The sequence below is a fragment of the Gymnoscopelus braueri genome (genome assembly GCF_963280865.1).
Source record: "Gymnoscopelus braueri genome assembly, chromosome: 5".
NCBI lineage: Eukaryota > Metazoa > Chordata > Actinopteri > Myctophiformes > Myctophidae > Gymnoscopelus > Gymnoscopelus braueri.
In genome coordinates this window covers 14,882,134-14,896,247 of record NC_137606.1, presented here as the reverse complement: position 1 = coordinate 14,896,247, position 14,114 = coordinate 14,882,134, and the positions used below count along the sequence as shown (strand labels likewise).

Here is a 14,114-nt window from a genome sequence, read left to right as displayed (position 1 = left end):
ATTTGATTTATGGTAAAGGCAGAGATATGTCTGTATCCTTTCCTGTATAGTGGCTGCCCACTATTCACAGAGGCACTGTGCGTTAAGTCACACCACAAAAGTACTAATCTGAAAAATCTATTGAGAGATGAGGCCAGATAAGGCTTTGACATGGTGGTGGAAATGCATGGAATCTCTCTTGGCAGAACTTTTGTGACAGAACAAAGAAGATATGCAAACAGGAGTGAATTAACTGTCATGCGTTCGGCTCGTTTTCTGCTCGAGACCCAAAAGTGAAAGTTGGTGTTTCCCTGAGACCCAAACTTGTATACATTAACGCCTACATTTATAAACTACTGGTGGTGGTGGTGGTGTTCTACCTGGAATTGCAGTGTTTCTATTAGAAACTGTTTAGTTTAGTTTTTTTTTGTTTTATGTAGCTGTCAATCCCCACAAAGATTGCATGCATTCATAAAACACAGGCCACCCCTGGTTATTTTCCAAAATGCAATTGGCCCTGCCTCCAGGCCAGTGACTTTTCAAAATCACCGGCCCCACCATTGTAACCACTGGCCCAGGAACATTACTCCTTCTTTACTTTTGAATAATAGTCAAGATTTTAACCTCCTAATTAAGAATATTAGCCAGCTTTTGGTTAATTTGCTGTCTTCTCCCTCACAACTTGTGTGAGACACTGTATTCACGGTGGCTAAACTCTGTGGAGCATTCTGCTACTTGGCCCTACAATAAACAACCAAAAACCTCAGATATGCTTATGCTGCATATTCAATATGATGTGTAATTAAGTACTTATATGACTACTACAACTAGCTACTATACATTTCTATGAAGCAATTGTCATTATTAGTTTATTATTCAAATAAGTCATTGTAAAAATAATTATCACATTCTGATTAGCATAATATCTGCCACAAATATTAATGAGATTTCTGACATGTTGTGAGCTTCTGCGACGGCTATATTCGATGAGCGACACCGTCGTACAACAGAGTATAAATTACAAGTTATCATATGCTCTGCTGTAACATTACCCTATAGCGATAATTATACCTTATATTCTCTATACCAATGGTTCTCAAACTTTTTCATGTCAAGGACCCCCAAATTGACACTTATTAGCCCGCGGACCCCCATTTCAAAATATATGCCAGGGACCCCCATAAGAGAAGATTTTTTTACGGCTTTAGCAGTGATTCTCAACCATTTTAATTTCAAGGACCCCCAGTTTGACATGCATTAGGGCTACAGACCCCCATTTAATGGCATTTCTATCACTTGGACCACACATTTATATTGTAAAATCTATGTCAATTTAACTCTGAGAGTGTACAAATGGAACCAAATGGACCCCGGGTCCATTTGGTTCCATTTGTACACTCTCAGAGTTACAGACCCATAAGGGTCCATTTGGTGCCTAATCTATCATTTAGCTGGGGACCCCCTGGAACTCCCTCAAGGACCCCTGGGGGTCCCCGGACCCACTTAAAGAACCAATGCTCTATACTTCACTTCCATGTCCGCATATGGATTGATCTGCGGATCTGACAAAAGTCTGCATTATGTTCGCTAACTCCAACGTCATGGTGGAATGTATTTATTTAGCCTGGCAAGGCTGACGAATAACCTGAACATTTATGGAGTGGAAGTTTTTACGACTGACGAATGCACAAACATTCATGGATGGTGGCTGGTGGTGTGTGGATCTCCTGCTGAGATCCTGGTGACCTTTCCTAATGTGGGTCAGCACCTGCACTTCTGACACAGGTATGGAATTTGAGCACTGGATTTCTGTCCTTTAAAGAGCTGGTGCCATGGTTTTGCACTTTTTCTGTTTTTCATGTGTCTATGAGGTTGATAGAACTTCATTAAGCCCCCTGGTGGTGTTTTTATGGTGTTTTATGTCTTCTCTGACTATTTTGAGTTTCTACCTGGAGGCTGAAACCTTGAGGGTCAAACGTGCCAATAGAAAAACAGCGCTTTAGTGACATAGTAAAAACATACCCTCCCCCTCATTATCATAACACAACAGGTGTCTGCATGAGGAGGAGGAGGGACTAGGACAGGTGGGTGGTGCTAAGGTGGTGGAGGAGGTGCTAAGGTGAGAACCAGGTATACTTAATGAACTGGAGGCGTGTCCACATAATTTTTTTTTAAAAACAATTTCTGTACACTTTTTTGAAAAAAATCTTCCTCCTAGTATAACCATAATACCTGATGATTATGTTTTAGGGGGGGGGGGGGGGGAAATCACTGAAAATCACGGCACCCCGTCTTTAACTGAATAGACAAATTCAAATTGTGGCATAACTCCTGAAGGATGTACCGCCTTGCCTGGGTCACGCTCTGTGAAAAGATTCCAGTGGTCATGAATATGAAATCCTGAAAGGATTTAACAGAGCCAGATCTGCCACCGTCAAGATCTGACTGATTGTCAGAGCTTGTTTAAACGGGTGACTGATTTGCATCTAACTAACGTATAACATTGTAAATATGTTAGATTGTTTTTAATTGCTTGATTTTTAATAGCTTGTAATTCATCTGTTAACCCTGTTGATTGCAAACACTTTCAAAATACCTAGGGATATGGTACATACAATATGATTCATACATATGGTTAGATGTAAGCTTAGCCTGCATATTTTTAAGTAAGTGGCTGCATATGATGGCTGCCTGTCGGACTATGCTTCATCGCAAGTCTGTGATGAAAAACATTTGCGTACATGAGCTGAGACTTGATCATCGGCTACGCTCACATCAAATTGATAACAGATTGATAAATGCAGACTTTTGCTTTGAAATATCAGTTTGATAGTTAGTTTGATAAAAGAGGGGCATTGTCCACCATGATCCAATCATATTCTAGGTTTAACCTGTCCTATATCCTTGTTTTTTGCATTGCTTTTTCTTGTAATTGAATAGAACTGACTATTTAGGTACATACGGTAATATGATAGTCTCATATTAGCCCTCGCCTAGTTCAAATGTGCCGGAGCTGAAACAGAGGGATACTGGTGGATCGTCATTACAATCCTAAAGAAGTAGAAACCGCACACTCAAGCCCTGGATTTAATGCAATTTATCTGACCAATATTTTGGCCGTAGCCTTCATTAGGGCCTTCTGAACTGGGCGGTCTGGACTGTCATTACAGCCATCACCTCGTGGCTCTGCTCACTAGTAAATTATATAAAGCACCCTAAGTAATTCGAAAACTATTAGGCCCTGCTAATTTAATGTTGTCCTCATTTCAGCAGGCTGTATCAGAGAGAGAATTTATAGATGTATTATGCCTTAAGATTATGCATAATAATACATTTGTTTTGTTTTGCCCCCACACAATGGGCCCCTTTAACAGTCAGAAGACGGCGGCTTCTCTCTATTCTCTAAGGCCCTGTGCTCTGCCCTAGTCTTGTGGTGGACACAACCAGGCTATGATCAGCATATCAATGTCTTGCTTTCTACAGAAGAGCCAATTGGTTTGGTCAGGGCCAACTGTTAGGGGGGGGGGGGGGGGGGTTCAGACCACAATCTATCTAAAAATAGCTTCAAATAGCAAAAAAGGGTTTCACAGATTTTGCGGGGGAGAAATAGAGTGATGTGAATTGAGTGAATTGAACCCTGGCTATCCTTGATGAGCCCAGTATTGGAAATTATTGTAAGGAAAAGGACAGGAAGTGAAGGAAGAAGGATGGAAGGAGTTGAGGTAGCCTCTACCTATGCCCATAATGACATGGACACCTGTCCAGATTAACTCATTCACTGCCACAATTATTGCTTGCCGTGTTTGCCCACTGCCAGAGATTTTTCATCGAAAAAAAAAAAAGTACTCAGGAGCCGAGATACAGACTTTTTAAGTTTTATTTTTTTTGAAAAAAATAAAATTACGTTTTTTACGTCAGTGGCAGGATTGGTAAACGGGAAAAATTATGTTTTTTACGTCAGTGGCAGTGAATGAGTTAACAACCTGCCTGGGATTCCCTCTAGGCTCTCTGCTCTCGTCCATGTACTCACTTTCTTCTCACCTGACTTAATTTCTCGAAGCAGTGATTTCACATCATCAGCTGGTCTGGCGGTGCTGTGACGAGCTAATGGGCCATTGATGCCAGAGAGCCACCCTAGCCAATCAATGCCAACAGTCCTGGGCAGCTGGCACTCTCATTCAACCCCACCACAAAGTACAAAGTCTCACTGTGGACTAATTGGGTCATCATCCTCATGTGGGAACTACTTGCATTGGGAGTCTCTCAATAGTCCCTTGATTTATTTTATTTTATTACGTGGAAAAAATGAAAAACCCACTCAAATGTTTAACTATTTAAGAAAGATCCTGGTGTAGTGAACATTTTGAACTGAAGAAGACGTTTGTACTGTTAGGCCTATTTCTAACAAAAGTAAAAGTGTTAGTACAGAGGACCTTTTTACAGGTGATGACACTTGATTATATCTTCTATAGAAACAGTCGTACTCACAGGTAGTCTTTCTTTGAATTTTTGTATTTACCGCAGCAGCAGTCTCTGACAAACAGATGCGTTTCGGCTACTCAGACCTTCATCAGTGGTGAGTGCGGACTCTTTCTATAGAGATTAGACCAGGGGTCTTCAACAGGGGGTCCGGGACCCCTAGGGGGTCCTCAGAGCTACTACAGGGGGTCCGCCAAATCTTTGTGTGATATTTCCTTTTTTTACCTTAACCACTTGAACCCTAGCATCCCCTTTTCCGAGGAGAACTTTAGCCAAAAATAGCAGATCTACAAGCTCTCAACGCCTCGCGCTCGGCGTTGAGAGCTTGTAGATCGGCTATTTTTGGCAAAGAGGCTATAGGTGAAGAGGGAAAGAAGAGCAGACTAAGTAAAAAAAATGTAATCTGAAAAACAATTTTATACAATATAGAGTAGGGGGTCCCTGCTTTATCTCTCTCTCAGCTAGGGGGTCCTTGGCCTGAAAAGATTGAAGACCCCTGGATTAGACTGTTTGCTGAGAGTCTGCAACCATCTGTCCTCCTCTTATTTGACTGACAGTAGAGCACGCTCAGCTCGGGACTTCTGTCCCATAGTATTTGGATACCTGATTATATCTTGCATTAGTTTGGTGGGGCTGCTCTGCAAAACACAAGAAAATCTAACATTAACACACTAACGAATGAATGTGCTTACATTCAGTGACTGCTTTCAGGGCATAGCCCATTAAACACATTTTGACCAGAAGGGCTGTGCACTGCAAGTTCACTTTTCCAGAAGGTGGCATTCCTGTTTTCCCTTCCGCGTAGCTTCATTGGATTGGCTCAGCGGCAGATTTGTACCGGAAACACACATGAAAGTGTTGTGTTTCCGATTTAAAATCTGATGCTGAGCCAATCAAATTTATCTATGAGAAACTGACCCGGAACAGGAAATGGGAATGCCATCTTCTGGAAAAGGGAACTACGGTCATGGAGCACTGGAAATCGCACGCCTTCTGATCAGCTCTTAACAGCAAGCAATCTTGGTCATAACCTGTAGTGGAAACTGGGATTGTTGGGCTGCCGTTAGTATATGCTCCCTAATTAGATATTATTTGAAATGGATGCATAAGCCTGACTGGTGACTGTTAAAACAAACGCGCACACACAGCTTGAGTTTTGTCTTGAGCTATAGGTGTACTACACAGTGTCCATCCATATTAAGTCCTTCCTTACATATACATATTTAATGATAGTAGTCAAGACATGGTCAGTCAACCGTCTTAAAAGGATGTGGTAGAGTTACAGAGTACAGACTACAGAGCCATGGCTGGAGTGGTATTTAAAGCCATGTCAGTTTGGTGACGCACCGGCGGCCAGCTATGCACTCCTTCGCGTATGTCTCCTGCTCTTCCTCCCTTTCCTCGTCCTGTGTCTCCCTTACTGGAGGCACAGCTGTGACTTAATTAGACACTCACTCTGCAAGTCAAATCCCTTCAACACAAAGACTGTGCTTGTCACCTTTCTCCAACGTGCCTTTGAAATTACGGAGAGAGGGAAAAGCTTGCATTGTCTTTACTGGGGTGCTCCAGCCAAGACAGACGCTAATGAATGTGTGTTTTGCTGGATCTGATGGATTATTAATGACATCCTTTGATTTCTAGAGGATTCTGTCTACTCTTGTATGTTGTCTTGATTTCATCTTCATATAAAGAATAAGAATGCACTAGTTCAGTCCTCTGCCAAGGTCTAAACATCTTTCTAGTTTGCTTGGTTCAAAGGTTGACCGGATGGGTTCTTCCTCCTGGGCGCATGAATGTACAAAGCAGATTTTATGGCATTCTGGCTATTACTTTTTTTAAATTGATCAGACTGTCAACGGGGGTGGAAGCATAACCCTACTTGGCTGAGATAATAAACAGATCTCTAGACTAGTGCTGCATTAATTCATTTGTCACTGTACTCTTACAATGACCAGTAAAGGCATGGTGTGTTGGGTATTTTAGGTTAAGGTGTTTCCAACCCGAAAATAACACACAAACGGCCTACCAAGCCAGTTAAACGATTCTAGAAAATTGTATGATTGATACATGAGTGGTGATGTAATTGTAATCTTTCACCTCTCGTCATATACAGTATGGTGGAAAACAACAACAGTTTTCTCTTTGTTTTACAAAAAAAAACGAAATGCCACGCACAAACTGAAGCTTTTAGACCAGCTCCATTTTTTTCTGCTCAAAAGTCCTAACCAACTGCACGTGAGCATTAGCCAAAGAAGAACGTTAAGTCAGAACTTACTTTGTTGCAGAGAACCACATGAACGCAGCAGCACAGGTTTCACAACAAAAATCGTAGCACTAAGCGTTCCATTTATGAGACAGTTAACGAAGCTAATTGGAGAACAAAGCTTCCTTGTGAAAACCAGGCCTGAATTCAAATGATACCTTCTGAATTAGTTTCTGTCAGTTGGCTTTTTGGAAAGGGATTCATGTAGTTTTTGTGGGTCTTTTATCATCCGTTTGACTATTATCTCTATTATTTGTACATGCTTAGTTTGAAAATGTTCCGGTGGTATACTCGGTATGTTCTGTGAATGACACAGCTCTTCACCCCCCCACCCACCCCCCTCTCCATTCTGCTTTCTCTCCTTCTCTCCATTCTGCTTTTCCTGCTTCCATCCATTTCTCCATGCTTTCCTCAACCTGTTTCTCTTTCCTTCCTTCTGCATTCCTAACCTTATTCGTAAAGCCCCCCCCCCCCCTCCCTCTCACGCTCCTTTCCTCTTTCCTTTCTTTGCTCTCTGTTCACCCCCCCCCCCCCCCCCCAACACACTCGAGTGGAGTGGACCATGGATGATTTACAGTGGACTTCCAGTCCTGGCAGTACACACACATGTGGTGAGGAAGTGAAGACTCAGGACATCTGGGGGAAGTGAGATTATGAAACTAGCCTACTGTCCTCTCCTGACCCCAACCTGCATACTCATGCTTACTGTTGTTTTAGACATAACCAAATTGACCAAAAAAGCATGTTGCAATGTTCTGTTGTTTTTTGTTGTTTTGTGCCCCCCCCCCTCTTCCAGTGAGAATTTGAGTGTACCGTATTCAAACGCCCCCTTCTGTGACACACGCGGAACTGCCACTCATATGAGCGGACCGCCTTAATAGCTCCCTAAACCCTGCAATAACAGATAGTTCCATGGCGTCCGTCCAACGTTAAGCATTTGACTTTCAATGCCAAAGTCCCTGTATCGAGTCCCGCTCCCGGCGCTTACCATTTATCTTATCTAAAATGCGCCGCAAATTATTTTATTAGGATTAAGGTTAGGTTTAGGCATAGTTTTTGTCGCCCCCAGCGAGGCGGACCACTCGGCCCACTTGGTGAGAACAGACTACAGCCCCTAATGTTAAGTTAGGAAGTAGTTAGGCAAAAAACAGTTACAACGACTTAGGCGCGTCGTCTCAATGGGACTTGAGCAACGAGAGGCACCGCCCAGCGAGCCGTAGGCGAGCGAGTCTGCGTGCCGAACGTTGCGAAGTCCCCTAGAGCCGACTCAGCGCCGTTCGAGTTATGTACCGATAGGGACAGAATCGTAAATTATGCCCCCCCCCAAGGCAGTGCCAGCGCCGAGCACAATTTTACACCACGGAGTGAAGCCGGGGCAGTGCTCCTGGAATGTGACGCATGACTAGGGGCGAAGCAGTTCCACGTGCGTCACAGAAGGGGGCGTAAGAAGTTACTACTACCATCCGGTGGGAAAGGGCCGGTCGTGTACCCGTATGTAGGCACAGCCCACTGGTACTTAATTATCCATGGCTCCAAAGATGATGGTGCAAGGAGATCCCACAGTACCGTGTCTGGGAAGTGAGAGTGATTTTGAACAGGAGGTGGAACCGTGAAAAGGATGGGATTTAGGCCATGCCCACACCCTACAGTAGATTTCATACAGTATCTCAAAGTCATGGTCATCCACACACCCGTTTATGTCTATTATTGTGGGATCGCTATAGCGATCCCACAATAAATGTTATCTTCACTAGTTGTGGGATCGCTTTTTACACAATATGTAATATAAATAGGTAAGACAGAATTAATCAGGAACAGTACTTTCTAGTGTGATACTATCAACATTCTTAGCGATCCCACACTGTTTCTTCAGGAACAGTACTTTCTAGTTCTTATCTCACATCCTGTCAAGTGAGAATTTGGTCGTTCCAGCAATGAAAATGCAACCAGTTGGAAATGACTGTCAGTCTGAGTGTATTTGATGAATTTCAGTTGCATTTTCTTGGCCTCTGTCAAACAACAGTATACTATTTTGGGTTCAGAGCTTGGCAATATATGAGACTAGAAATCTTCTGGGATTTTGGTAGGTTAATATCATGATCATAATATACTAGCTTAAATGTTATTTTTTCCTAATCGTAAATGCTGCATTACAGTAAAGTGATTTGTCTGAACTTACTGTTGTAGCTGAGTGACATGAACAATGGTCATCATCATCTATGATGTTGTATTAATTAGGCTGTATTTATTTTTTATTTAATATTTTAGGCATTTCTTCTTAATTCATGATAGAACAGTTGAGGGACAGGTAAGTGAGGTCGGAATCACATGTCTCACAATCAGAATGGAACCTGGAGGGATTATATTTGACCAAAGTACTAACTGGTTAGTCACTGGAGCACCGGAGCTTGAGCCTCCCTTACTCAATTTAATATCCTCCACCTATTTGTAGTATAAAATTGTCTTCTATACTACAAATAGTTTCTTTATCTCGTCTCGCTTATTCCTTGTCCTGCACTCTTACTTGATCACAGTAAATCAGCTTGCCCGGTATGGGTTTATTGCACTGACATGCGTCGCTAAGCGACGCGTCGATCAGCATGTTCAGATTTCAGTACCCAACATTTGCTGGGTTATTGCGTGGAGTGAAATAGTCTATTTCTCTCCCTCTCCCTCCCATCCCTCTCACTCTCCCTTGCCCTCTCTCCCTCTATCTCGCTGATTGAGCTCTGGTCTGACATCACACACCACAGAAAACAACAATGCCAATTTGCACTCATGTCAAGCGTGTCCAATTTGTCCATCATTTGACACACATACTCAGTACTTTGACGTCAGGCATGGCCTTACAGTGTATGGGCTTGTGTGTCAGGCATGGCCGTAAATGGGCATATTTCTCCATTCAGAACCCAGCATTGCCCTCAGCAATAGCCGAGTTATTGCATGGCTGAAATAGGCTCTCCCTCGCCTGGGTGTTGCATGTGTGAAATGGGCTCTTTCTCCCTCTCCCCCTCGCCGGGTTATTGCGTGGATAAAAAAAGTCTCTCTCTTCCCCTGTCTCCTTCGCCCGCTAACCTCCCCATCCCTCTCTCTCTGATTGAGCTCAGGACTGACGCCACACAACATAAACCGTTGCGGGGCATTGTCGATTTGCGCTGACGTCCATATTCGTCACACACACGTCAGTGCTGTGATGTCAGGCATGGCCATATATGGGCTGTATGTTAGGCATGGCCATAACCCTAACGTTATATAGAAGATAGGATCGCAGCATTATGACTATTGACTATGGGCCTTGTACTCCTGGTACTCTTTACTGCTGTTGGGCCTATGTCTTCTTTCCTCACTTTGCGATGATGTTCTTTTCTGCTGGTGTCATAGGCTGACAGATGTGTGGTGAGATGGCTCTGTGGCATTGTTTTGTTCAGCCTCTCTGTTGCTGTACAACACTGCACATACAAACAAGGGATTATCCCAGGCCTCTAAGCTGCTGCTTGTTTTGCCAGGCCAACACATTCATGTACTGTACCTATGTCATAGATAGACACACACTCTAAATTAAGGGATCATACATCCCTCACTAAAACTCTGCCATATCCTTCTCTCCAAGTGAAATGATATGCACTGATGTATATGTGTGTAGACACATTCTATAATCCAGATATGAACTGCCCCCCCCCCCCCCCCCCATACATTTCCTATTGCTGCTAAAATAGTTTTGACCTGTTCTTTGGTAAACTATATTTTCTGGGTTAGGGTTACTTTCTTCTTTTTTTATTTTTCATTGCATCCAGTATTATCATTATTATTACTAGTATCTTCTTTTTCATTTTTTTCTATTTTATTATTGCCAGCACAGTCTTGCAGAACATGCCTTTAGTATAATGCTTGTACCTGTACGAGTGAGTGACAAATAAAACCCTCTTGAGTCTTGAAATGAGATTGTGTTTAAATGTGTGAAATAGATAGATGTGTACTAATAGGATTTCTTTCCCTCCGCAATTATAGGCTGTCAGCATCAACAAGGCCATCAACACACAGGAGGTTGCTGTCAAAGAGAAGCATGCCAGGAATATCCTTTGTGTGTGTAACTGTATGTGCAACTGTATGTGTTTGTGTCTCTCTCTGCCTGTTTGTTTTTTTGTCTAGGATTTTGCGTGCATGTCTGTTGGTATGCATGTGCTTGTGCAGTAGAGTTGAGTAGAGTTTGTTTTGACCTGGCAAGTAGAAGAGCAATGTGTTCCCTGATTCTTGTGTGTTTGTTGAAGTTCTTAAGCATTTCTCCATGACTGGAGGGTTCTGTTGGTGCAAGATCCAAACAATAAACATAATGTGATCCTCGAGTCTATGCATGGCCACATAGCCGAGCTAATTCTGTCATCTGTGAAACAAACACAGTGCTAGTATGAGAGAGAGGGGAAAATATTTCTTTTTTTTACCCCAAGTGTCTGCTCTGCTGGGTTTTTTCCAACATTTCGAGGCGTTGCACAGCTTTGTTGTACAGGACGACAGGGCTGTGTGTTGCTGTGATCCACTGAAGCATGTTGTGTTCTCCTTGACTCTTGCCGTCACCCTGTATCCTGGGTACCCACCATGAGAAAGGGGCCCATACCTTCTGGGCAGCGGTCAACCGGCTGCCCCTGTCCAGTAACGCAGTACTCTGCTGGAAGTTCTGCCATGTCTTCCACAAGTTACTACGAGATGGACATCCAAACGTATGTACAGACTCTAATAACACACACACACACACACACACACACACACACACACACACACACACACACACACACACACACACACACACACACACACACACACACACACACACACACACACACACACACACACACACACCGGACAAATCCGCCTTGGATCACATGACTTCAGAGATGATGTGTACCGATTTGCATGATGTTTGGAAAAACTGTAGGAGTAATATCAGGTGCCTCCTGGTACCGCTATAACCGAGTTTAAGTAGAGTTTGTTTCCCGGTGGGAAGAATACCGGGCAGAGGTTTTTACTTGGCCTCCAGGGAGTGTGCATGCAAAGTTTTACGCCGATCATTCTAACAGTGCCGGAGATTAGCTGCTCACAGACGGACACACACACACACACACACACACGGACTGACACACGGATGGACAGGGACGAAAACATGGCGCAGACAATAACTGTTGTAGACCAGCACTATATGGAATAAACAAAATCATCTCCATATACAGGTGATTATTGTATTTCCAATACAACCAGTTTTATACCTACTGTATTCAGCTTCTTTGATAAGTCAGGTGGCCACCCATATACACCCACATAAACTCAAATAATGTTTTCAAATACATTTCTTCTGTTAATTTAATCAATAACAAAAACTTTTTATTTTGTCATTGGATAAGCTTTTCCTGCTCTCTCTCCCCAGGTGATAAAGGATTCCATGAGGAACAAGGCTGACTTGACGGACATGAGTAGGATGTGGGTAAGTAAGGGCACAGAGTTCATAGCAAGGTGTGATGATATACTCATACTGTAAAATATTGAGTGTTCATTTAATTCTGAGAGTGCACAAATGGAACCGTAAAGCAGGGGTTCTCAAACTTTCTTTTATGTCAAGGTCCCCCAAATTGATATTTCTGTTGTCGATCAGCTTTTGTTGCAACAGAGGAAGAAGTCATTGTCTGGCTGTTTTTAAAACGGCTAATTCTGCTCAGTATTAGGGCTGTCACGATTACAGATTTAAGTTGACGATTAATTGTCACTCAAATAATTGCGATTAACGATTTAATTGTGTGTGTTTGGCATTGAACATTGGAACATAATGAAGCCTTTTAGGCTTCGTAATAAAAAAATGCACAGGGCAGATATGACAAGTAACTTAAATATACAAAGAACTTATTGACATATGTAATCAATTTATACATGTAAAAATAGAGAAATAGCTGATCTACAAGCTTACAACGTGTGACGAAGTGACACTGATAGCTTTATTTTTCCTGGTAAATACCGGTCCATATCTATCGGTCAGATGAGAATTAATTACATCAGTAAACGGAGGAAGGAAACGTGTTAATAATAGTATTTGGGTTTATTCCAGAGAAGAGATCTTACAAGCGTCGGAAATGCATGGTTCCAGATATATTCTTCTGACGTAAAAACAGAGATACAAAGTTATATACACACAACGCAGGGTAACGCCTTTTGTCATCACGTCAGCCGTCAGTTATGTCTCGAATGGCTCCGTTTCCTGGGCAACCAAGGTTGGGGTATCATTTATGCACAATGTTTATAACAACGAATCTGTGTGGCAACGAGGTTAACCTGCTATCTAATATTATTGACATAGCAGAAGGAGCCCATCAGACCAAAACAATGTTGCAGGCTGCCTGAAAATGGTTCACTTTAGATCCATGAGAAAATGGTACAAAATTAGACCCATCAGACGCGTTGAAGCTTGTGAGTTTGCAGATCTGCTATTTCTGTTTTTTTTTATATTTTTCAACATGGAAACGATTATGACGATTATGCAAAAATAATTATCTCAAATAATTGCGATTAAACAATTATGCAATAATTGCGACAGACCTACTCAGTATCTTACATGTCATAGTCTGCCAGCTAGACGCAGGAGGGGCTAGACAAAATCATTATGCTGGCTCTTCTGTTGGAGGTGTACCTTTGTCAGTGTTGGAGTTGTACCTGTGTCAGTGGTGAAATATTTTCTATAATATTGTGGGGAAAACCTTCCTCAATAATGAATGCAGACCCAAATCACCATGGAAATCTGTCTTGAGCTAAGTGAGCAGGTTTCTTAGTATGTTAGTACTTTGGATATAAACTGTTGTGATGAAATTCCTGTGTGTTATTGTGTAAACATGTTCAGACATGTTCCAGTAAGTCAGTAAATTGGACAGTCTTTCTTTGTGTACGCATTGAGTTGTGGTTGACTTGGGTGGAGGGCCTATGCTGCTTAGTAATAAACTTATTCCTGGTATAACATTACTCAATTTTCTGCTGATGTCACTGCTTCGGAGGATGCAGGAAGTGTGGTCCATCTGACTAGGGTCGTGGCCTCTCTTTCCTGTTGTGATGTCATCAACCCTTCTTATACAGAGCTAGGAAAAGTGAGAAGCAATTGACCAAATAACACGACTACTGAACTTTCAGACAAGGGGTGTTTCAAGTGATCATGACATTTTACTTGATTGGTTGTCATACAAATGAAATAATTGCGATTAACGATTTAATTGTTTTTTTAGCCTTTTTGGCATTGCACATTGGAACATATGTTTGCCTTTTAGGCTTTGTAAACAAAACTTGCACAGGGCGGATATGACAAATATGTCAGTCATAAATAAGAAATGACTGACATATTTGATAATTGTATACTTCCAAGATGTTT

General features: G+C 42.2%; 1 protein-coding gene across 2 annotated transcripts in view; it reads left to right on the top strand.

Moving 5' to 3' along the window:
- Positions 1-14,114, top strand: part of hip1 (huntingtin interacting protein 1) — a 56,419-nt gene that overhangs the window by 11,092 nt on the left and 31,213 nt on the right. For both annotated transcript variants that reach the window (XM_080428470.1, XM_080428471.1), the window contains exons 2-4: positions 10,730-10,793; positions 11,294-11,436; positions 12,138-12,194. In XM_080428470.1, the coding sequence (XP_080284596.1) occupies positions 10,730-10,793; positions 11,294-11,436; positions 12,138-12,194 (264 nt within the window). The remainder of the gene's footprint in view (positions 1-10,729; positions 10,794-11,293; positions 11,437-12,137; positions 12,195-14,114) is intronic.